Source organism: Alligator mississippiensis, chromosome 4 (genome assembly GCF_030867095.1).
Source record: "Alligator mississippiensis isolate rAllMis1 chromosome 4, rAllMis1, whole genome shotgun sequence".
NCBI lineage: Eukaryota > Metazoa > Chordata > Crocodylia > Alligatoridae > Alligator > Alligator mississippiensis.
In genome coordinates, this window is record NC_081827.1 from 1,255,083 (window position 1) to 1,280,387 (window position 25,305).

At 58.8% G+C, this 25,305-nt stretch overlaps 1 protein-coding gene across 1 annotated transcript; it reads right to left on the bottom strand.

The window, feature by feature from the left end:
- Positions 1 to 1,653: 1,653 nt before the first annotated feature.
- Positions 1,654 to 24,044, bottom strand: LOC132243222 (src substrate protein p85-like). Its single transcript, XM_059725584.1, has 17 exons — positions 22,578 to 24,044; positions 20,884 to 20,967; positions 20,244 to 20,317; positions 19,259 to 19,388; positions 14,592 to 14,702; positions 14,174 to 14,228; positions 13,960 to 14,070; positions 13,375 to 13,485; positions 12,984 to 13,094; positions 12,342 to 12,452; positions 11,999 to 12,054; positions 5,783 to 5,852; positions 5,310 to 5,455; positions 4,749 to 4,880; positions 3,991 to 4,288; positions 2,920 to 2,991; positions 1,654 to 2,512 (listed from the first exon to the last, which is right to left on the bottom strand). Exons 1-17 carry the CDS (start codon positions 22,854 to 22,856, stop codon positions 2,376 to 2,378), a joined length of 2,088 nt encoding a protein of 695 aa, XP_059581567.1. The 5' UTR covers positions 22,857 to 24,044; the 3' UTR covers positions 1,654 to 2,375.
- Between the last annotated feature and the right edge of the window lie 1,261 nt (positions 24,045 to 25,305).

The following is a 25,305-nucleotide window of genomic DNA, read 5'->3' on the forward strand; positions in this document are numbered from 1 at the left end:
GTCACCCATTTCTGGACCAATTTAAACACCAGAGCCCGTCACCTCCCAGGGCTGTCACCTGCAACTCCTGTCGATGCACGACTCACCTCTGTGTGTCGCCAGCAGTGACATTTCTGCAAACCCCTCACACAGATCCTACTCCTCATAAAGGGCCACGACCAGCTCCTGGAAGCCACAATAGGAAAGCAGAAAGGAAGCAACAATGCACCCGTGGTGAGAAGGCAGCTAACAGCATTGGTAGGAGCGCTGCCAACAGCTCAAGGGCAGCGATTCTTCCCCCTTGTTCAGCACTGGGGAGGCCACATCTGGAGTCCTGTGTCCAGATGTGGGCCCCCCACGACAGAAAGGATGTGGACAAGTTGGAGAGTCAGCAGAGGGTGACAAAAATGGCTTGAGGACTGGCACACGACTTGTGAGGAGAGGCTGAGGGAACTGGGTTTATTTAGTCTGCAGAAGAGAAGACTGAGGGGGGACTGAATAGCAGCTGTAACGGTGCTGAAGGGTTTGCTCAGAGCCTGCAAACCCAATCAGGGCATTTGCACTGTTGGGACGGGGATTTGCAGCAGGCTGTTGTACGCAGACGCAACAGCCGAGATAACCATTTTGGAGATGAAGGTTGCAGCGTGCGTGCACACGCTTGCTTGGGCAGCTGTGCCTCCAGGGTGGGAAGCCGGGGAAAAGGAGCGAGCGGCTGCTGAGAGGGCTGAAGGAGAGTAGCTGAGGTCTGAAGCGAGAAGTTTTGCTTACCAGATTGGTTGTGGATTACTTTGCATTTGGCAGAACGGTTCTGTGCAGTTTTAGCTGATTAGGTATATATATAAGTTGCCTGAATGTTAAAGCTGTTAACATAATTATTTCCCCCCCATATAACAAGTACTTTCTTTTATTTGTTCGTGTAGATTATTATCGAGCTTATTGAAAATATTGTGTTGGTTATTTATGGGACGGTGAACCTGTTCATTTCTCAGTTACTGTTGTAAATAATAAACGATTGCAAATAGTCATTTAGTGTGAGGGCTGGTGTGGGGAGAACCACGGGACAGCGCTCCACCGAGGGGTGGCTCCCAGCCTGTAAATGGAGAGGAGTTGGCCAATGCCGACTGGCACCCCAGGATCCCGAAAACGTGGACGTGGCGGCAGGTAGCACCCCCGCCAGGGTTACACCGCCTTCAGCTCCTTGCAGGGGGTTGCAAAGAGGATGGAGCTGGACTGTTCTCAGTTGGGACAGACGACAGGACAAGGAGCAATGGGCTCAAGCTGCAGCAAGGGAAGTTGAGATTGGATATTAGGAAAACATTTCTCATGAGGAGGGTGGTGAAGCGCTAAAACGGGCTCCCCAGAGAGGCGGTGCAGTCTCCATCCTTGGAGGTTTTGAAGGCACGACTAGACAAAGCCTTGGCTGGGATGATGCAGTTGGGGCTGGTCCTGCTTGGAGCAGGGGTTGGGCTAGATGAGACCCCCTGAGCTCCCTCCAACCCTCATTGCCCGATTCTAGAAGCAGGCAAGACCCCCACCCCCCGAATCCCAGGCTTGCATTATAGCCTTTGAGTCCCAGCGCGCTCGGTTGTGAACCGCCACGCTGGGTTTTACAGGACGGTTGGCGTGCAGCATCCAGCCAAGGGGCCGCCCAACAGAGGCGAGGAGCCCGCGTCCTCAGCAGGATTGTCCTTTATTGCTGGTGCCCGCAGCGGCAGTGCCAACAGACGGGGTCATACATTACGGCCTAGATCATCGTCAGCACAAGCTCAGGAAGCCTCGCGGAGGCAAGGGCAGGAGAAGGTGCCAGTGCCTGGGTGGGGGCAGACCACGTCCCACCCCGAGCCCTGTGGAGACGCTGGCACCGGGGCCCTTGCTGCGGATGGGGACTGGCTGCAGAAATACCAGTCCTTCATGAACCCGCCTTATCCCCGGCGTGGCGCAGAGGGGCTACGAGACACAACAGACGCTGGCGATTAGGAGCAGGGGGCTGATTTCACATGGCAGTCTGGGGGAAGGTCCCGTACCCCATGGCAGCCACACACCTGCCCCAGCCTGGCTGGGAACCACTGCCCCCAGAAGGAAAAGCTGTAGGGTTTATTGCACACACCCTGGGGCCAGGTTGGAGCTAGCCTCCTCGAGAGGGGACAGGCCATGCCTGCCTCTCCCACCCCCCGGGCTCTCCAGCATGGCGCGGCACGGGGTAAAGATGCCGCGATTCTCCATCCCCGTGCACAGGCTAGCCTGGGAGTCCAGCAGCTCTTCCTCGCTGCTCTCCTCCCAGATGTGCTGGGCCAAGCCCCGGGAAGCTGGGATGGTGCTGGGGGTCCTGGTTGCAGACGCAGACTGAAGCAAAGGGAGGCAGCGAGGCAGGGCGGGGGCTCCGGCAGGAGCAGACCTCACTCGAGCAGCTTCACGTAGTTGGCTGGGAAGAGGCCGACTTTGCCGCGGCTCTGGCCCCGCCACCAGCCCTCGTCCACCATCTCGATGTGCGTGATGGTGTCGTTGGGATCGAAGGAGATCTCGTCGTCCCCCTCTGCGAACATCAAGCAGGCCGTGAGTCCCCGGGAGGGCAGGTGGCAATGCACCCCGCAGTGCACGCCTGCCCAGCGCCCTCGTCCCAGCCGGACTGCAACGCTGGGGGCTAGAAACAGGGTCCAGGACCCCTCCCCGTGTCCCACCCCAGCACCAGCTCCACGTTTGGACAGTCTGAACTGGACCCTGAATCCACCTGCTCGCAGGCCGGGTCTCCGGCCGTCGGGCACCAGCGGAGGAAGGAAGCAGCCTATGACCGGCAGCGAGGGGCGACCTGCCCCTACGTTGGGGGTCCAACAGGAGCAATGGGCTTAATCCCGGATGCCTGGACCCTAGGAGCTTCACCGTCCTTCCCTGCCCCCTGCCCCAGCCGATCTGCGGCCGCTTAGCGTCCCGGCACAGACCTACCTCCTTGGTAGTCGTACAGGGCTATGGCGCAGATCCCGGTGATGTCCACTTCGTACACGTTCTCAGACTCTCCTGCAGGAAAGCACAGGTCAGGTCAAGCCTGGGCTGCCGGTGTGACCACCCCGCTCCACAAACCAGCTCCCTGGTCCCCAGACTTCGCTGCAATCTCCAAGCTCCCCGGTGTTAACGACCCTCTGCTCTCGCATGGTCTGGATGTTGAGTTAACCAAGCTCGTCTTTCTCCCACGGTTTAGTATTAGTTGCTCCCTTGACGTCGCAGCCCTGAAGACTGCTCTTAACTCTAGCTACAAGCATCAGCTCAGGCGTGGAACGTGAGCTGGGGTGAACATGCATCGTGGGGGGGCGGGGGGCATCCCTTTGGTTGCATTTATGAAAGCAATTTACGTTTCATTTGCGTAACACAAGGACTCAATAAGCAACGTCTCTGGGCTGCTTTTGGCCTGGCTGGTTGTGCATTTAGGCAGAGTCTGCTCCAGCAAATGAAGGCACGTTCCATGATGTTACATTTCCTTTTCTTTTGATCTTAGACTCCATGCTACGCCCCTCGCCTTCCGGCCTATTAGTAATACTTCTAGTTTCTTTCTGAAGGGCAAAAAATGCCTTGTGCTCTACGTATGATGCCCCTCTCTGTCTGCACCCCACTTTCCAATATCCTCAATCCACCCATGGAGGCTGCTCCCTTAGCAGAGCAATGATGTCCAGACCCTGCTCCTCTGCTGCACCCTAACCCTAACCCAGGCCCAGCCAGAGCCGAGCCAGGGGCAGGAACGGATGCACCCCAGCTTTGCCCACGGCAGCCCCTATGCGAGCTGCGACCCCCCTCTGATGGGGCAGAGGCAGGAGTTAGTGCTGCGGGGTCGTGGCACCTGCCTGGATGCAGGGCAAGGCCGAGCATGGCTGCGCCCATGGCTTGGGGCAGGGACACACTCGCTCCCACCCTGCCGTGCACCCATTGCTGCAGCTCTGGCCAGTGGGGGGGCTCCCTGCAGCGATACGCAGCCCCTGGGATGCCACGGCTTGGACACTGCACACGCCTGGACATGCAACCCACCGGGGCACGGCATGCTCTGGCCGCCATGCAGCTCCGGTTCAGAAAGGATCTCCTCGTAGTCGTCGCCGTCATCATCGCCCGCGGGCTCTGGCAGCTCCTCGTAGTCGGCGACGCCACCATCATCACAGTTGGAGGGCTCGGGCAATTCCTCATAGTCTGCGTCCAGCTCGATGCTCTCGCCGTAGATGGGTAGCTCCGGCTTGGGCACCTCCTGCGGCTCCCAAGGCGCCTCGCCCAGGTCTGCGGGGCGCGGGGGCAGTGCGGGGGGCTCCTCCTCGTCCTGCGGCTCTGCCACAGCCTAGGGAAGGACCCGGAGGTCACCACTCCCACAGCCCCACGTCTCATCAGGGCAATGCTCAGCCCCATTCAGAGCTCAGGGCTACCAGCGGTCCAGCGTACACCCACCCTTGCAAGCGTGAGAATACATCCGCCCTGCCATTGCCCGAGCTGGTGGCTAATTACAATTACGTTCTGCTTTGCAACAACTAGAGGAGCAGACACGAGCCCCGTCCGCCAAAGCAAGCGGGGGGACAGGAGCTTCCCTTCCAAGATGAGTGAGCATGGGGCACTCTCTGGCCGGAGGCCACATGTCCCCACGCCGGGCGGCCGCCCCCGCCAGCCCTGTCCTGCCTCCCCTCCCGCAGTCCCACGTCTCTCCGGCTTGGGGAAGTGGCGGTGCTTTCCCGTCCCCCACGCTGCTCTCCCCCTGGCCACGGCTGTCTGTGGCCTGTGGCATCTCCCGAGGCCAGGACATGTACCTGCTGTGGCACGGGCACGGGCATGGGCACGGGCACGGGTGGTGCAGCGGTGTCCTTGGAAATCCTTTTGGGTCCTGCAGCTGGTGGCGGGGGGACCGGCTCCTTGGAGACCGCTGCAGCCTTAGGGGTTTCCTGCGGGGACAAACGTCCGAGGCGTCAGCTCCGCCGCACGAGGCCCGGGGCAACTCCCATCCCTGCTCCCGACGGACCAGGTCACGTGAGAACCTCCTTCTCCCCTGCAGGACTCAGCCCCACGTCCTGCCCTGGAGCCAGGGTCGCGGGGGGGAGTCACGCTGTGCCTGGGGGCCGAAGAGCATCTCGTGGAGGAAGCCCGCTCCCGTGCTGCAGAGGGAAGGGCGAGAGCACATGCCAGCAAGCCTGGATCCACAATGGAGAGGGTCTTGCTGGGTATAAGACTGGGGCGGGACATACTGGGATGAGTGCAGCCCAGACACCCTGGGGAAGGGGGAGGCTTTGCCTGCGGCTGGGCTGATCCCACCCAGGTCGGGCGTCCCTGGGAGAGGGGTTTGGGCTGCACGTGGCCGGGCTTGGGCCGCTCACCTGCTGCCGGGCCTGGGCCTGCCGCTCGCGCTGCTCCCGGGCCTGGCGCCTGGCCCGCTCCTCCTCCACTTTCTTCCTGTTCTCCTCCTCGGCCGACTTGGCCATGCCCTCGAACCGGGACTTCAGGCTGCTGGCTCCGCTGGAGGCTGTGGGCAAGCAGAGGCAGCTGCTCAGAAACAGGCTGGCCCCTCGGTCTGCCCGTTCCCTCCCTTGCCAAGCCCAGCGTGGTCACCCACGCACCCTACCTGCCACGCCGGCCCCCTGGCCCTGCACCCCCGCCGACCGCTTGCAAGCCACGGTCTTCTGCTCCAGCTCCCCCAGCCCAAATCCAAGCACCCCCACCCCTCCGCGCAGCCCATGCCCAGTGCACGGCCCCTGGCTGCCGGTGCTGCAGGACGAGTCAAGGGGCACCAACTCCTCCCAGGGCAGAGCCCAGGCTGGGAGCTCTGGGGCGGGGTGTCCACAGGTCTTACCAGCCTCCACGGGTTTGGTTTTCTCATAGGAGGAAGTCGGTGCTTCCATCTCGCCGAAGCCAACTGCGCTCTGCCGGGGCGAGACAACAAAGTGTGCCGCGGGCCAGAGCCGGCCACCATCTCCAGGGCATGCCCAGCAGGACGCTGCCTGGGGCCAACTCCTGGCTCGTCCGCTGGCCTGCTGCAATGAGGGTCTCCCCCGGTCAGAGTCCCCAGGTGACCCAGGGGCATGCAGGACCCAGAGCCAGAAGAAGAGCCTTGACCATGACCAGGGAGACCCAGCTCTGCTGCAACCCAGGTCTTAGTGTGCTTGGAGCTGTTCCTCATTAGACAGAGTTGCTTGTGTGGCCCTGACGTGAGGGGTGCCCCGTGGAGGTGCCTGGTGGACTGGGAGCTCCAAACATGTGGTCCCAAGATAAAACCCCTGGAATAAGCCTGTTCTGCAAGCCAGAAACCCTCCAGTACCCCCCCCCCCCGGGCCTTAACATCACTGCTTGAGCAGCACGTGGAGCGGACAGCAGACGTGCCAAGTGCCTAACGCACAAGCTCTCGAACACTGGGGAGGGGCAAGACCACACTGAGATGGTTGGCAAAGACCCGGCACAGCCACGACATGTGTGGACTGGAAACAGCTAAGGGAGCAGGGGAGGGTCCCAGACAGTTTGGGCCGGGGCGACCAAAGCAAGCAGAGGATTGCATTTACATTGCAAAGCAGAACCTGGAAGGGGCGAGAGACTGGAACACCTGAGAAGAGACGGAGACGCCGAACGCATGAGAGGTGGCGGTGGGGAGTGATCTGCGAAGGAGCAGACCTTGCCGGGACAAGACATGTAAAACCTGCCAACACCTCTGCACCACTCCCACAATAGCGACACCCCACAACAGAACCAGCAGCACTCCTGGATCTTAGTGTCGCACCTCCAGAAATGCGATATATGCAATAAATAATGTGACATATCTCACCCAGTGCATCGAATGCCCAGATGGAAGCTACATAGAAGAAACCAAACAGCTGCGTCCAGAACGAACGCACACCAAAAATCTATCCAAGACAAAAATAACCAGTGCCCAGTGGGTGCACATCTCTCAAGACCACCCCTCCTGCTCCAGTCTCAGGTCTGATCCTCAAAGGGAATTTACAAAACACCTTTCACAGACACGCCAACAAACTTCACTGCATCAACCTACTGGATACAAGCAATCAGAGACTAAACATAGATGCTGGATTTATGGTACCGTATAACCTGCCTGCCATCCGATAACCCCAGGCGACCTCTCTACATTTTACCAGCTACATCTTATCACTGGTCAACAGTCTATCACACCTGCCCGACTTGCACCTATTAACCTCCATCTCTGCTGATCTTCCCAGCCAGGCGTATGCATTTACACAGACCTGCATTTTGCATAGTGCCCACCTGGGAGCATGCACGTACACCAGCAGACTCTCCCCGTGCCTGAAGAAGGGTGTTTGTGCCCAAAAGTTTGTAAAGAACAATTTCTCCAACTATTTCATCGGTCTAATAAAAGATATCACATCTACCCAAAGAACCTTGTTTGCCTACTTCCTTAGACCAACATGGCTATACCCAACACCCCCAATGCTATAGTCAAGGCGCCCAAGGGGGAGACAGAGATGCAGATTTGCCTATAATAACCCAGTAAAGAATATACAGGAAACAAAAGGTATAAACCAGCCTGGGCACAAAGGGTCATTGGACTAAAGGGCTCCAGACAGCTGAGTTACTAGACTACTACTGGACTACTACTAGTAGTACTGTGCTATTACTAGTAAAAGGGTTGTAGGTTTTATTACCAAATGGTAATAAAACCAGCAGATAAAGGAGGAGCCATAGTCCTCCTAAACCGTGAAGACTACATAAAGGAAGCCAACAGACAGCTCTCTGACACCGCCCACTACAAAGAGCTACAAGAAGATCCTACTCCCCTTTTCACCATAACACTCAACAACACCATCGAAACATTTCCATCAGGACTACAAGAAAAACTACAGACCTTGATCCCCCCACTACCCAACCCGAGGACCTTTTACATGCTCCCTATAACCCACAAACAAGGGACCCCTGGCAGACCTATCATATCCAACCACGGGACCCTAACTGAGGAAATCTCCGGTTTTATCAAATCAACCCTAAAACCGCTTGTCACCCAAAGAGCAAGTTTTATACAAGACACTACAGACTTTCTACAGAAACTTAAAAGTATAGCCCACCTTCCCAGCAACACACTCCTGGCCACCGCAGACGTTACCAGCCTATACACAGACATCCCACACCAGGACGGCATCCACCCCTGCCTCACATATCTACAGGAACAAGATTACAACTCAGAGTACAGCCCCAAAGACATTACTGACCTTGTGCACTTCATCCTCACGCAACAATTTCACTTTTAATAACCAACACTTCCTCCAGACGATGGGCACAGCTATGGGCACCAAATGGCCCCGCAGTATGCCAACCTTTTTATAAGCCACCTGGAAGAAGACTGCCTCAAGAACTGCACCATCAAACCCTTGCTGTACTTAAAATATATCAATGACATCTTCATCATTTGGGCTGAAAACCTGCAATTTCGGATTGAGTTCCACCAGAAATTCAACAATCGCCATCCCTCCATCCGACTTTCTCTAGAATACTCTAGAGCCAGCATCTCCTTTTTAGATGCCATGATCAGGATCCTGAATGGTAACATACAAACCATGTTATACAAAAAACCCACAGACTAACATACATATCTGAATAGATCCAGCAATCACCCTAAATACACCAAAAAAAGCTGTGATATCCAGCCACACCCTCAGATATCACCGAATTTGCACTGAGGAGAAAACCTGCAATCTTAAAAAGGCTTTCATCCAACAAGGACACTCCTCCAGAGAGAGATCGCACGTTGGAAAGAGCCACCCGGGTACCATGTGAAGAACTACTGCAGTACAGAAGAAAACCCCCACAAATCGCACACTGCTGGTGATGACAGATCACCCCTCCCTTGAACCCGTATGGAAAATCCTCAAACAATTGCAACCCATACTAGAAAGAGACCTTATTCTTAAAGAGATCTTCCCAGAGCCACCCATCCCAGCCTTCAAACAAGCACCGAACCTCGCCAACCTCATCACCAGAAGCAAACTTCCTATGACCCAAAAACACACCGAAAGGATCCAGAGCATGCCAGCACAAGAAATGCAAAACCTGCCAACACATCTCCACCACCCCACAATCACGACACCCCAAGACAGAGCCATTGGCATCCCTGGATCTTACAGCTGCTCCTCCAGAAATGCGATACATCTCATCCAATGCACCATCGCCCCGATGGAAAATATGTAGGAGAGACCAAACAACAACTGCGCACCAGAACGAACGTGCACTGGGCATCTATCAAAGACAGGAATACCCAATTACCGGTGGGGCACACTTCTCCCAAGAAAACCACTCTCTCTCCAATCTCTCGGTCCTGATCCTCAAAGGGAATTTACCAAACACTTCTCAGAGACACATCTAGGATCTCCACTTCATCAACCTCCTGGACACTAAAAATCATGGACTAAACACAGACATTGGATTTATGGCACATTATAACATCTGACTGCCCAGGGATCTCTCTACTCTTCATCCCCCTCTTCCCCGCACCCAGCCTGTCTCTCACCCATCGACTCCTCAGTCTACATCTTCTCTGACCGCCCGTCTTACATGCAGACCAGCCTCTGGGCTTGGGCTGCTTTACAATTCGCTCCATCCAGGAGCGCACACCAACTGCTGAAACTTCCTCAGCCTGACAAAGGGTTTTTAAACCCGAAAGCTTGCTTAACATTTTTTCCCCAACTATTTAAGTTGGTCTAATAAAAGATATCAGATTCACCCAGAGAACCTTGTCGTTACCGGTACGAGACGCTAGGGGCCACCTCCTAACAACTTTACTCTTGACCTCCCAGCACTGGAGTACAGCAGTTTAGGAAAGTATTTAGTGATTGGTTCATTTTTTCAGGTGGCTTTTGGTTACCCTCCTTCCCACCCCCGACATTTTCTTCTGTTCAACCAGCTATTCATTTTTGGGTGCTCTCTCCTGCTTTCCCCAACAAACCTACGTGGTATCCACTTTTCCCCCTCCCATCACTTTGGGCACTCTTGTGGAGCCCCTAATTTGAAGACTGGAAGAAACTGTTGGCATCTCTGAATGCCTGCCATGATCACCCTGGCCAGAGAAAGCCGGGGTGCATGCTAGGGGGACCTCGGGAACCAGGGGGACAAAGGTGGGTGCTCTTTGGGGGAAACACTCTCCCTGCACTGGCCACAAATCAGAACCCCACATAAAGACCACTTTTCTGCCGGTCAGCGAAGCATTTTCCGGTGGTCTTCTCGAGAAATGTACTTGCATGGTTAAATTTCAGGGCACACTAGTAAGGGGCTTTTCTTTTGGTAAACCTGTTTGCCCGTGCAGCATCATTCATCGCTTTTTTTAAAGTGCGTGGATGTTTGCCATTTGGAAACCATGCAAACACTTAAGACAGCTTATTTCTTCTTGGCTTATCGCTTGTTTAGGAGCATTCACAGCCACCATCTGAACAAACCTGTGTGAACGGAGGGGAAACCCCTGTCTCTTGAGCCCTCTTTCTCCACCCACTGGTTCTGATTGGAGGGAAACAATGGGAGGGACAGAAACTGCCTCTTGAATCACAGACAATGAGGGCTGGAAGGGACCTCGGGAGGTCACATCTAGTCCGACCCCCTGCTCCAAGCAGGACCAGCCCCATTTACATCATCCCAGCCACGGCTTTGTCTACCCAGGTCTTAAAAACCTGCGAAGATGGAGATTGCACTACTTCTCCGGGGATTTTGTTCCAGTGCTTCACCACCCTCCTACTGAGAGAGTTTTTCCAAATATCCGACTTCAACTTCCCTTGCTGCAGCTTGAGCCCATTGCTCCTTCTGGCATCTGCCCCCACTGAGACCAGCCCAGCTCCATCCTCTTTGCAGCCCCTCTGCAGGGAGCTGAAGGCTGCTATTCAATCCCCCTCGGTCTTCTCTTCTGCAGACTCATTCAGCCCAGGTTCCTCGGCCTCTCCTCACCAGTCCTGTCCCCCAGCCCCCAAAACATTTTCATTGTCCTCCGCTGGACTCCATTCAATTTGTTCATAGATTCATAGATTTTAGGGTCGGAAGGGACCTATCAGATCATGAGTCTGACCCCCTGCCATGGGCAGGAAAGAGCGCTGGGGTCAGGTGACCCCAATCCTTTCTGTCGTGGGGGCTCACAGCTGGACACAGGACTCCAGATGTGCCCTCACCAGTGCCGAATAGAGGGGAATTTCTCCTGCCGTAACTCCTGCCAGCCCTGTTAGTATTTACACACTCCAAACCTTTCAGGACGCGATTACAGGCATACCCACCCTGCTCTACTACAACCTGTATGGGCAGGGGAACGAGCCACCAGCAACCCCACGGCATCGTGGCCAGGCCACGGCAGCAGCAGCTCTGCAAAGTGTCCCCACCCCTCTGACTGCCGAAGCCATCTCCAGCTCCCACGAGAAGCACGTCTCTTCCGCTTTGGAGAAAGAAGGAAGTTCAGGAGCGCGAGAGCTTTGCTAGCACATCCAGGGCTTCCCCCACTTGCCTACCACATCCTTCCTAAACGTCGAGTCCAGCGCTACTCTGGCGTCCGGGTCTGCTGCTGCTTTTCGGGCACACGGACAAGAGCTTTGCTTCTTTCCTCTTTGAGTGCTGCCCCGATACGCCCCGGCATCACGCACGCTCGCCCCTGGCTTCCAGCTCTGCCGAACGCAAGCTGCCTGCCCCTGCCCCGCACCAGACGTGGAGACGGCTGCCGCGAGCTTGATCCCCTCGTCCCTACGCGTGTCACACCAGTTAACACGGCCTTTTGCTGGCCGCTCGGCAGGCCTGCTCACTGCACCTCGCTGCTGACAGTTTGCAAGGCCAGAGATCCCCGGGCTCCTGCCTCGTTCATACTCACTTGGTACCATTGGCACCCGGGCAGAGACTGGGCCCAAGAAAAAGTGTGACTGAGCGAGGGCGCAGGACAGAGGTGAATGTTGCTCCCTGCCCTGGCCATCCCCACCATGGCCGTTGTCCATCCTACGTGGCTCCTAGCACTCCCCGGGGGCTGCCCCCATGCCAGGCTGCGTGGCAGGGGCTCAGAGACATGGCCATGAGCTGTGGTGTGCGGGGGCCTTACCTTGTCCACTCTGTCCTTCTGCACCCCGTAGCGACCCCCGAAGCCCTTGGCGTAGTCTGCAACACACAAAGGGCTCAGTCCACCCTGGGCCCTGGGAGAGCTCCCGGAGATGTCCCCAGGAGCGGCCCAGAGAGTTTGTGGAGGGACCGTCCACTTCCCACTGCCCACATCTGGGACCAGGACTTCTGCTTCCCACCAGTCCCACCAGCCTGCACCCGTGCCCACAAGGCCCAGTGACCCCAGGGATCCCTGCCCCACAGCACAGCCTCCCAGCCCGGGACCAGTCTTAGCCACTCGACCCGGCCCCTCACACCCAGCCCCCTGGCCCGAGGCTGGCGCTCACCCGTCTGGGACTCGTGCTGCTTCAGCTCCTCCTGGTGCTCCCAGCCGAGGGCACATTTGTCCTGGCGGTCTTTCTGCACCCCAAACTTGCCCCCGAAGCCCACGGCATAGTCTGCAGCCACGGGTGTGAAAACAGGCAGACAGACAGACAGTGAGACAGGCAAGAAGGGAAGGCGTTAGTCCTTCCTGGAGCTGACGGAGGTGGGGACCTGGACTCATGGGGGCTCAGACCTTTCCTGGGGGAACACACCGATGTCGTAAAACAAAGGTAGCCTCCTGCCCCGTGCCGCTCCCAAGAGGGGCCTTGGGAGAGGGGGAGCATGCAGCATCGTGCCAGCATGCACGGCTCCTCCGCCACAGCCCTCCCTGCCCAGGGCAGGGGCCGTCACCTGTCCACGAGCACCCCGCAAACGAGCTCCCATCTGTGACCCTGGGGCCACAGGACAGGGTGCCTCCTCCCCTCACCGATAGGGAGGGGTCATTGCTCCCATCTGCCTGCAGCCCAGGCCCTGCCCAGCCGCTGACAGGTTGGGCTCCTCCAACATGACGCCACGGCCAGCAATGCCCCCACCCCACTACCCTGCCCCGGGTCTGGGGACGTGCTGGACGTGCCCTGTGACCCCGGCGGCTGCTCCGGCCTCACCTTTCTGTGACTCGTGCTTCTCCGCCTGAGCCTTGTAGTCGAACCCCACGGCGGCTTTGTCCACCTTGTCCTTCTCCACGCCGTAGCGGCCTCCGAACCCCTTGGAGTAGTCTGCAACACACAAAGGGCTCAGTTTACCCTGGGACAGGGGAGAGCTCCTGGAGGCAGCCCAAAGAGTTCAGGGAGGGACCATTCACTTGCCACTGCCCACAGCTGGGACCAGGACTTCTGCCTCCCACCGGTCCCTCCAGCCTGTACCTGTGCCCACAAGGCCCAGCGACCCCGGGGATCCCTGCCCCACAGCACAGCCACAGTCCTGGCCTGAGGGCCAGTCTGAGCCGCTCAACCTGGCCCCTCACACCCAGCCCCTTGGCCCGAGGCCGGCGCTCACCCGTCTGGGACTCATGCAGCTTCAGCTCCTCTTGGTGCTCCCAGCCGAGGGCACATTTGTCCTGGCGGTCTTTCTGCACCCCAAACTTGCCCCCGAAGCCCACGGCATAGTCTGCAGCCATGGGGCACCCAGATCACGGGTGTGAAGACAGACAGACAGACAGGCAGACAGGCAAGAAGGGAAGGAGTTAGTCTTGCCTGGAGCTGACGGAGGTGGGGACCTGGAGTCACGGGGGCTCAGACCTTTCCCCAGTGAAAGCATCAACGTGGCAAAACACGGGAGGGGGCATGGGAGAGGGGGAGCACGCACGGCTCCTCCGCCGCAGCCCCCCAGCCTGCACCTGTCCCCGAGCACCCCGCAAAAGTGCTCCCAACTGCAACCCTGGGGCCACAGGACAGGGTGCCTCCTTCCCTCACCGATAGGAAGGACTCATCACTCCCATCTGCCTGCAGCCCAGGCCCTGCCCAGCTGCTGACCGGTTGGGTTCCTCCAACGTGATGCCACGGCCAGCGGTGCCCCCACCCCACTACCCTACCCCGGGTCTGGGGACGTGCCCCGTGACCCCGGTGGCTGCTCTGGCCTGACCTTTCTGTGACTCATGCTTCTCTGCCTGAGCCTTGTAGTCGAACCCCACGGCGGCTTTGTCCACCTTGTCCTTCTCCACGCCGTAGCGGCCACCGAACCCCTTGGCGTAGTCTGGGGGAGACAGCACATGTCAGGTGAGGGACGCAGGAGGGAGGGGTGTCAGTGGGGCTGTGTTAGGGGTGAAGGCGGGGGACCGGGGTGCGGGGGGACTTGCCTTTCTGGGAGGAGTGTTTCTCCACCTCGCCCTTGTACTCGAACCCGAGCGCTGACTGCAAGGAGGAGGGAGAGCGTCGGTTGTGGACACAGCAGACAGAGCCCAGGGTGAGCGCACGTGCCCCTTTCCCAGCTCAGCAAGCCCCGGCCCCTTCCAGCCCCTTGGTTGTGCTGGGGTCCCTCATACCCTCATACCCTCCAATTGCCTCTGCAGAGAAGCCAAGCACCGTGGTTTTGAACACATGGTGCGGATGTCATGAGAGCGTCACGCCAGATGCCGGCAGCACCCCCCTCTCTCCCCATCACTAGCCCCAGGAGCCGGCTGGTGAACTCCAATGTCCACCCAATGACCCAGATCAGATCGTGTCCGGCCCCCCCATCATGGAGCCACGACCCACACAGCACCCTGCCCATCCTACCTTGTCCGCACGGTCTTTCTGGACACCGTATTTGCCCCCGAAGCCTTTGGCTGCATCCGTCTGAGATGAATGCTTCTCCAGCTCCGCCACGTACTCGTGGCCCAGAGCGCTCTGGGGGGATTGAGGAGGGCAGCGTTACACCGAGCAGACACACATGCGGGAGTCAGCTACACCCGGAGGGACACACGGACAGGGACGGAGAGAGCAGGCTGGGCTGGGGTCAGCCACACACCATCCCTGACTGGCCCACGACTGTGTCTGGACCCCAGCTCGGCTCCGAGTCACGTGGGGTAAAAGTCCTGGGCAGCTCCCTCGGGGCTGACCCCACACGGCCCTGCCCCAGCATCAGGGCACTGCTCCCTGGTAGGTTCATGAGCCAACCTAGTGTCCACTCCAAGCAGGCCAGCACCCCGACTTCATCCCTGTCCTCTGTCCTGTGCCCCAAGGTAGGGCAGACACCGCCCTGCGTCCTCTCCATTGTCATGGCCTGGCTCCAGCATCTAGCCACGGGCCCAGCCCAGGCCAAGGAGGGTGAGAGCACCACAGCCCCCTGCCATGGCAATGGTCTGCTAATGCCAGAGGCCTGCAGTCAACACGGGCAGTCCAAGTTTGGACCTTGTTAGGATGGATGACAAACAAGTCACTGGCAGCAGCCGCTGACTACGTACAACAAAGACAGGATGGTAGCACGCACCATTGGTGCTCCCGGACAGCGAGCTTGCTAAAACTGAGTGAAACTATGGGCAAAATGCACTGGGAGGGGAAACGGAGAAAAATATAAATGAGAACAGCCGAGTCTTTAAGAAGAGCTCACGTGATGCCCCGAACGCCATGACCCCACAGTCAAGGAGGAGGACGGTGTTATCTAAAGTCTGTCTTGACCCGATAGGAAAGAGAAGGCAGCTGGCCAAAGTCAAACAGGAACATGTGAAAGGCGGTGGGGGCAAGGGACACAGATAGCAATCGCTGCAATCGGTGGGGTTACAGTGTAGGAAGCTACAGGCAGCAAATTGCACTGGTTGGGTCAATAAGGAGGAGGTTTCCATAGGTATATTCAGCACAAATCCCAGTGGCACAGGCCCTTTTCTTGGGGGGGGGGAACAACAGACTTTGAGTGATGCAGAAACAGCAGAACGGTTCAAAGCAATCCCGTGTTTTGCTTGGAAAGCAGCGGGCTGTGCCCATGTGTTTCACAAGAATGACGAGATACTTTCCAGCCCCGCGGCCCCTAAGGAGCTGGAAGCACGGCCCACGGGACGGCCTGTTAAACACCAGCAGCCCCGTGCGACGGCCCCAGGAGTCCTAGCGGAGCTGACCGGGGAAGTCCCTGGCATCCGGTGGAGACGTTTAACGAGACTCGAGTCATTGTGGAAGCTGGGTGAGCGCTAGGAGCCGACACGCAGCCAAGCTGGGGAGACAACCCGCATCAGCCTGGCATCAATCCCAGGGAACACAATGAAAGGAGGGGACAAGATTAAATTGCTGAAGAATTAAAGAATGGAAACACAACTCCTCCACCCGACGTGCTCGTGAGAAATTGCATTCAAACAGACCGGAGACGCTCTTCGATGAGACCCCGAGCTTGAACAAGACGGGCAACGGGGCGGACGTGACAGAGCTGGGTGGGGCACGATCCTCTGGTTAAAACAATTCGCGCCGAAAGATATCAAGGGAGTGCAGGTTAAATGGATTAAAACGTGGTGAGTTAACAACGCTGCTAAAGCTACAGGCACATGGTGGCACAGACTGAAACTGCCCAGGAACGGGTCTAGCGTTGGATGAGTTGGGAGCATAGGAGCTATTTTGGGGCCAGTTGCCAGGAATCCTTATTGCATGTCCTACCCAATGGAGCTGGTGCCATGTAAACACGGCTTCGGGTTCATGGTGTTTGCGTGAGTTGGAGTGCCGGTGTTCATTATTTTGTCCTTACAGTTGATACAGAGGCTTTTCCAAAGACCTCCAAAGCTTTCAGCTTTGAGGCGAAGTTGAAAACCTGTAACATTTGCACCGATGGACAACCCTGACAGCGACTGGCCAGAGCCAAGGACAGCACTCGTGGCCAGGGAACGTGCACAAAATGCTATCGATATTGTTGCACTTAGGAGAGGGGCAGCTCACAGAACATGGTGGTGGCTCTTGTTTTTGGAAAGAAAAAGTCAAAAAAGACACAGCCAGTGTCGGGTTTGCTATCAGGACCAAGACGGGCACTTAGAGGCCGGGACATCTGCTTGGCATCGACGAGAGTCTCACGAGCCTTCGCCTCCCACTGCCCCACAGACGATGCCCCGCAGCGGTCGGTGCATGCGCCCTGACCCTGGATGCAAATGGCAAAACAGAAGAAGAACCGTAATCTGAATTCAGACGAGTCTTGCCATCTGTCCCCAAAGACGATCATTTTTGGCAATTTCAGTGTTGGAGTAGGCAGTGCTTGAGCTGTGGAAAGGAGCACTGAAGAAATGAGGTATTAACATCAATACCTGGGAGACTTGGTCTGGGCCGCAGAGAGGGTGATCCCACTGGGTGCAGTTTTCCAGTCAGATGAGATGAGACTTTAAGGTCCCTTTTCTAGCCCTGTCCCCAGACAGGGTGAGCAGAGGGGATCCTGCTCTGGTGCAATGGTGGCTACTGAATTGCACACCAGTCAGCTCCAAGTACAAAGTGACCGTCGCTGTCATCACCTCTATGTAGGCCGGTGACTAGGGGCTTCCAGTAACCACTGGCACTTGCCTCATCACCACTCACCCACTGCCATAGGACTTGCTGTGGGTGGAAGATGCTTGTACTCATCTGTTCAGCGTGCCAACGCTTGCAGGTGGCACAAAGAGGGGTGAAGGCAGAGGGGACTGGAGCAACCTGAGTCACCCAGTGAGCTGGGCCTGTTGGGGGAAAACACACTTTCACATGCCCACGCAGGAAGGCTTCAGCTCTCTGGATGCACACAACAGTCTTCGACCCTCTGAGAGGCTGCCAGAAAGAAGAGGGAGGACAACTGTTCTCCTTCACTACAGAGGGCAAGATGTGAAGCCGTAGTTTCGAAGTGCAGCAAAGTAAGCTTAGCTTCAATCTCAGGACAGTCTTCACCATGGAGGCAGTGGGACAGACGGCCCAGGGCAGTGGTAGGATCACCTTTCATTTTCAAGGGGAGGCTGGAGAAGCATTAGACAGGGGGGATCTGGGAGTATCTTTACTGCATTTGCATGAGGGCTGGACCAGGTGACCTTCCAGGTCCCTATGATGCTAAAATTATACACCATGGGCGGAGGTCCCCAATTAATGGCTGTGAGTGATGTGTCACCAGTGAAACTCTCCAACACTGCTTTTGGCTGCAGGAAATGGAGGGAACCAGGAGGAGCCAAGTGTGATACCGTGATGACATAGAAGCTGACAGTTTAATCCGGTGCCAAAGAGGATTGGACAAATTCAAGCAAGGTGGGTACTAGCCATGACCATGATGACTGCAGCCTATAAATTAGGACTTCCCAAGCCTCTGAATGCAGGAAGCAGCGAGGGAACAGAGCAGGGGGCAGATCATCCTGGATAGGCTTCGTAATCTTCCCCTTGGCTAGGAAGAGAGGCAGGGCCATAAAATCCTGCAGGGCATGGACGAAGCAAAGAGAGGACTATTATTCCCCAAGTCCTAGAATACTAGAACAAGGGGGCACACACCGAACTGAGCAGGAGATGGGCTTAAAACTAACAAGAGACAGTACTCTTATAGTCAGCGCGTCATTAACTTGTGGAACTCCTTGCCACAGGAGGCGGGAGAGGCAGACGGCATCATGGGGCTCAAAGGGGCATTGGGTACATTCAAGGGTGACAGGTCCTTCCATACCTAGGAAACAACAGCTGGGGACGTATCCTCCAGCATCTCTGGTGGGTAGATGCCAGGGAGGGTATGGCAGAGGGTGGAGATACCCACCACTGAGCTAGATGGGCCCATGGACTACCCAATTTGGCATCTCTTATCTTCCTATGATATTCCCAGCGGTGGGTGGTTTGCTCAGCGCTGTTGTCCTTGGGCCAGGAGACGTTGGGGACAGTGGCTCTGGGAAGAGCCCCCCTTCCTGGATGGGGGCTGGATTTGGACAGAGCAACTCTGAGATGGCTCCAAGGGCTGTGACCGGCACCTCACCGTGAGCACCCAGCATGATGCCGGAGCACGAAGGGCCAACAGCACCCAGGGACACATGGGGGAAGCTGGAAGGGTCAGTCCCAGGGTGGGGGAGAACGGCCACCTTGGCCCAGGAAGGAGAAAACACCTGGAAGCGAGAGAGAGAGGGGCAAGGAGCTCGGACTATTTACTTGGTCAGAACGAGGAGCAAGATCAGCCTTCGTTAGAGTGCCCCAGGTGTTAACGAAGGACAAGAGCCAGGGGCTGGAGACTGAAACCATAGGATGTATCCTGGGAAGACGGCTCCTTTGTCACGGCAAGGGAACACACAGGCAAGGGCACATCTCCGTGTCTCCAAGCCTCCCCGGCCAAACCTGAGAGAAGCTCCATGGCTGGGTCAGACCAGGCAGCCAGCCTGGCCTTGATCCCAGGGAAGGAGCAGGCCTCTTTCATCTCGTGCCACTGGCTAGCTCTCTGGTTTCCTGCTCCCACCAGACAGACAGAGACAGGCAGACGGGGCCAGGAAGTGGTGTAGCGAGCCGCCCGCTGCCCTTACCTTGTCCATCCTGTCCCGTTCCGTGCCGAACTTGCCCCCGTAGCCATAGGAGGCCTTGGGCCCCGTGTCCAGCTCCTTTTTCTTGAGGACCTCATGCTCCTGTGACACTTTGCTGCGCAGCTGGTGGATGCTGGAGAGATGCCGGGGGTCAGGGCAGTGTCCCACCAGGCTCACAGACCCCGAACCACCCCACGGAGAGGAGTCGGTGGCGCTGCCCACCCAGACCCACCGCCAGGGCGCTGTGCGGCCACCTGCCCCGCATCCCCGCGGCCTGGTGCAGCTGGGGGACATCCCCGACCTGCTGCCAGCTCCTGGCCCTGGGACTCATGTCCTGGACGGCAGAGGAAGTCAGGACCCCCTCTCCCCCCGGGGCTGCACTGGGGTGCTGCCTTTGAGCCATTTGTGCCCTCCCAGTGCTTTTGTTCCCTACAGGCTGCAGCACCTGCACCGACACCAGGGTTTGGGCTGGAGACACGGGCCAAGGGCTGAGCTGGCTGCAACCCCACGGCCCCCAGCAGCTCCCAGGGAAACCCAGGGTGGGGAAGACAGTGACGGGCAAGAGGCTCCTCCCGCCGCCCCAGCCCTCCCCTCCCCTCCCCTCCCCCCCGCCGCCCGTGCAGCTGGGTTGCAAAACTCCTTATTTGGCCGATTTTGGCTCGCGGCGCCGCCACCGCTTCCTCTTCCTGCAACGAGCCGTCACCTCGGCAACAGTGCTGCTCTTCCCCCACAGCACCCGGCTGGCCCAGGGGGCCGGCTGCCCCATCCGCCCCACCAGGGTCATTGGCACCCCGGACCCCTGCAAGGCTCAAACCCCCATGCCCTGGGCCTGGGGCCAGGGCTGAGCCAGGGTCCCGGACAAGTGGCGGTGTCCAGAAGCAGTCACGCAGAATGGTGCCTGCCCTATGCCCTGGCCTCCACGCCATGGCCGGGGAGAGGCGCCTTGCAGGCGATGACCCTTGGCCCGAGTCGGTTGGGGGAGACTCACTTGATGTGCTCGGTGCGCCCCGAGCCCTCGATGGTCTTGGCCCCCCAGCGCTGTTCCTTCTCCGAGATGTCGTTCTGCAAAACAAGCCCGTGGCTGTGAGAGGCCAACCGGCTGCCTCGGGCATGGCGCGGACCGGAGGCAGAGCCGGGAGAGTTTGGGAGCTCCCCTAGCTCATGGGACTGGACCGGCTCCCCCGGCCCGGGGAGGGCACCCAGTTACCCCAGGGTAACTGGGTGCAGTGGGATGGAGCAGGTGCTGCCATGTGGCACTACCCCGAGTCAAGCCCCTTCATGCAAATGCATGGGTGTAATTTCCCCCGGGGCAGGGGGCATCTGTCTAAGAACATGGGTCACGCCAAGCCACGTGGCTGCTCCCTGCATCCCTGCCAGGTCCTGGGGGGTCTGGAGACGGTGCCTGCTGCGTGTGGCTGCCCCGGGATAAATGCTGTGTGTCCGCTGCGGCTCCCAGGGGAAATCCCACGGGAGCACAAGACCAATGTATTCTGCACTGGGGTTAGCCCGGGCCCCGTGTTGCCACCTCTCAGGTCGTCTGGAAACACCCTGCCCCCACTCCACCCCACCGGGACCCCAGGCCTGCCCGGAGCCCGACCCTGGCCCAGCTCTGGGCGCCGGTGGCTCACCACGAAGTCGGGGTCGGTGTCCCAGTCGTCTCCTTGCGCCTCCACCTTCACCGACACGTCGTGCCCCACAACAGACTTCCACATCTGCATGGGGAGAGCGCAGCATCATGGGTAACAACCCTCTCCAGGAATCCCAAGAGCTTTGCGTTCATGCCGTGGGCTGCAATGTGGCTCCCGGAGCCGGCAGGTATCTGACCTGCCTGGCATGGCCCCCAGGACCCCATTGCCCACATGGGATCTTCCTCCTGCTGCCCCAGGGACGGAGTTTCACCCAGCTAGCCCCTCTCCATCCAGCCCTGCCAGGCATCACTGCTCCTGCCTGGGGGTGACCCTGGGGCAGGCAAGGTCAGGAGGGCAAACGTAAGGTTCATGGGCTGGCAGTGGCCCGTGGAGGCACGTCATCTGCCCTCCCAGGGGCAGGAGACCTCAGGGGTTTGCATGGCCTCATGGTGACTACGGCTGCAGGAGGGGCCAAGCCAATACATCCCCCCAGCAGCATGGGCCCATGGACCCCTGATAACTCCTGGCTGGAGGGGAGCAGACCCCTGCCCCAGCTTGCAGGGGAGTCATTGGTGACTTCCCCCCTGATTTTCTGCAAGGGACGAGCTCCTGGCAGCGTCTGGCCCAGCTGACGGCACTCGTGGTCCAAACAGGAACCGGGCGGGGGGAGCTCCAGGCCCAGAAACGGGGAAGGGGAAGCTGACGGCAACTGTGAAATGAAAACCTGAGGCCTGCAGGCAGCAGCTCCTCCGCACCGGCTTCGGTGCTGCTTGGGGAAGGGGCTGGGGCAGGGGAGGTCGGGCGGCAGAACCAAGCAATGCAGACGTCACGGCTTCTCGTGGCTCGGGCCAGGCCGCGAGCGCTCCCTCCCCCTGTGTGGGGGCTGAGGGGTAGTGGGACGCTGGGCACCGGGGGCTCCAGGGTCCACATCTGAGGGTCCATTTAAAGGGCCTTGAGGATCCCTCCAGCCCCATCAGGCCCTGGGTGCAGGGTCAGGCTCTCCAGCAAAGGCTGCCAGTCCCTGATCTGCACCCAGCTGCCGGACCCCAGGCCACGCAGGGCAGCAGGGAGCGTGCCCCGCAACCCGAAGCAGGTCTCCGAGTGCAAGCTGCCACCAGCAGTTTTGGGGACACAGGGAAGCAGGGGGGACCGAGTCAGTCTGTTGCAGGCGGCTGGGCTGTGTCTACACTAGGGCAGCTCACCTAGACCAGGCCTCTAATCGCCAGTAGAGCCGGGCCTGGCTGAGCACCCTGCCCAAGGGCCACGGAGCACCCACGGCTGGACACGGAGCCCCCAGCCCGACCCCACGCAGACTGGGAGGTGCTTCATGCTCGATCCCTGGGGGATCTCAACCGTGGAAAACGCAGCTCTCCCCACTCACAGCCTGGAGCCACGGCTGGTTCCCAGGGTCCGTAGTAGAGCAAAGCCCGACCCGTCACGCTGGGCGCAGAGAGTGCGGTTCAGACCCAGCGCCCTGAGAGCAAGCAGCATCCGGCCCTGTTTGCACCAACGCCGCTGGGAGCTGCAGCTCGGCCGGGGCCCTGCCACGCGTGGCAGCCTGGAGGCTCAGGGGCAGTACCAGGGAGCAGCTGTGCAGGGGACGTGGGGGCTGGGAATGACCCCATGGGGGGCGAGGGGACGCACCCCTGCAAGCCTGCTCCTTTCCCCACCCCAAGCTCCCCCGAGGCTCCTACCTTGGCGTCTGCGTCACCCGCTGGGCACGGCGGCTGCTCTCTGCCGAGGCACCTGCCGGCAGCTGCGGCTGGGGCTGGGCCTTGCTGCGAGGTTCCTGTTTTAGCTCCAGGCAGCTTCACTTCCTGCCACCGAGCCCTCGTCGAGCGGCCGACGGACGCCTGCGGTGCCGCAACCTCCCCCGTGCGCAGCCAATTTCGGGGCGAAGCAGGGGAGAGCGGAGGAAGGGGGGAGATGCCCGGCCTGGACCTGTGGCTTCTGTGCACAGAGCCGTGGCTCATGGGTGGGGCTTGTTAGTCACCTGCAAACCCATCCATGAGCCGTGGTTGAGATGGGCCTTGAGTGCAGGGATTGTGGCCACCACCACTGCCCGGGGCTGAGCCCCCCCAGAGATGCCAGCGCCCCACGAGCTGCTGTTGGTTCGTGGGTGCACGCCGTGGCCTCAGATGGGGCTGAAATCACTCCAGCCCCAGAAAGGGCCAGGCGCTGCCAGGGGGGCCACGATCCTCCAGACAGGAAGGGGAGAGTCTTGAGGGCCAGGCCACGCGAGGAGGAGCCGCCGGCTTGGGGCTCAACAAACCACCCCAGCCCAGACAAACCATCATCTAAACGCCACATAAAACGACTGTCAGCAGCGAAGACGGCATCCGGTGCATCCACCGCAGGGCACAAGCTGCTCTGCCGATGCACCGTCGCATCCAGACCAGGCCGGCTGTTAGCAGAGTAGCCAAGAAGAGCCCGGCTTGAAGCAGGTCTCATCCTCTAAAGCTCAGGGGCCCATGATGGCCGGGCTGCCTTGATGCAGCCTTCAATGCCTGCAAAACTCCCACTTGCAGCACGGAGCGCGGGAGGTTCAAATGCTTCCCCCAGGCCGGGCAGCACCGGTGCAGGCGCGGAGCAGCTGCCTAGGTCGAATGAGGAGAGACCAAGTCAGGAGCAAGGTGGATGCCCCCGAGCTGAGGCCCTCCATCCCCCAGGTAGATGCCCAGGTAAGAGAAGGGGAAATGACCTGCTTATCGCGCTGAGGGGCTGGATTACAGGAGTGAGGCCAGGCTTGCAGCAGCGAAGGCCGGAGGCCATTCACTGGGCAGCGTGACATGAAGGGAAGGGGGCAAAGGCTTTGCACATGGACCTCAGAAGGACGGCGGGAGCCCTGGAAAGACGAGAGCACCCGGGGCCAATGAGCTCTGGCAAGACCTGCCTGTGCTCAGGAGCGAATGGCACCGGGGCACGTTCGATGCATCGATGAACTCACCCGCTGCCATAGAAGCGCTTCCCCAACAAGGCTCCAGGCCTGGCGTTTGGTGGGGGCCTGCCCCCAACTCCCCAGCCCCGGGCTCTACGGGGTGGGACATCAAGCACCCCCAGGCCGAGAAGCCGACCAGGTAACAGTGCAGTAGATGGTAACTGCTGCAGAGGATAGGTGCAGGTACCAGGCTGCCGGTCACAGCTGCCAGCCGCCACCGCATCCGCCCTGTCCCTTCCCCAGGAACCACCACGCATCCAGGGCAGATGATCCCCTCCGTGGGACCAAGCCTCATTCGCACCCAGATCTGAGAAACTGCCTTTATTGTACACAGAGGCGGCGCAGGGGCAGCAGGCTCTGCTGGCGCTCAGGGGCCAGCCGGGCCTGGCTACTGGGGGAAGAGACCCCGCTGCCTGCTGGCCTCTCCAGGGGATTAGCTCCCCCCACCAACCCCAAAGCCTGAGAGAGAAGGGACATGGGCCTGGTGAACAGCGAGGCGACTACACACGTCTCATTGTTGGTCGGGTCGGAAGGGACCCAAGCAGATCATCAAGTCCGACTCCCTGTCATGGTAGGAAAGAGTACTGGGGTCAAACAAACCTGGCCAGGTGTTCATCCAGCCTCCCCTTAAAGACCCCCAGGGTAGGAGCCAGCACCACTTCCCTTGGAAGTTAGTTCCAGATCCTAGCCGCCCTGTGAAGCAGCACCTCCTGATGTCTAGATTCATAGATGTTAGGGTCAGAAGGGACCTCAATAGATCATCAAGTCCGACCCCCTGCATAGGCTGGAAAGAGTGCTGGGTCTAGATGACCCCAGCTAGATACTCATCTAACCTCCTCTTGAAGACCCCCAGGGTAGGGGAGAGCACCACCTCCCTTGGGAGCCCGTTCCAGACCTTGGCCATTCGAACCGTGAAGAAGTTCTTCCTAATGTCCAGTCTAAATCTGCTCTCTGCTAGCTTGTGGCCATTGTTTCTTGTAACCCCCGGGGGCACCTTGGTGAATAAATCCTCACCAATTCCCTTCTGTGCCCCCGTGATGAACTTATAGGCAGCCACAAGGTCGCCTCTCAACCTTCTCTTGCAGAGGCTGAAAAGGTCCAGTTTCTCTAGTCTCTCCTCGTAGGGCTTGGTCTGCAGGCCCTTGACCATACGAGTGGCCCTTCGCTGTACCCTCTCCAGGTTATCCGCATCCTTCTTGAAGTGCGGCGCCCAGAATTGCACGCAGTACTCCAACTGCGGTCTGACCAACGCCCGATAGAGGGGAAGTATCACCTCCCTGGACCTATTTGTCATGCATCTGCTGATGCACGATAAAGTGCCATTGGCTTTTCTGATGGCTTCGTCACACTGCCGGCTCATGTTCATCTTGGAGTCCACTAGGACTCCAAGATCCCTCTCCACCTCTGTGCCACCCAGCAGGTCATTCCCTAGGCTGTAGGTGTGCTGGACATTTTTCCTCCCTGGGTGCAGCACTTTGCATTTC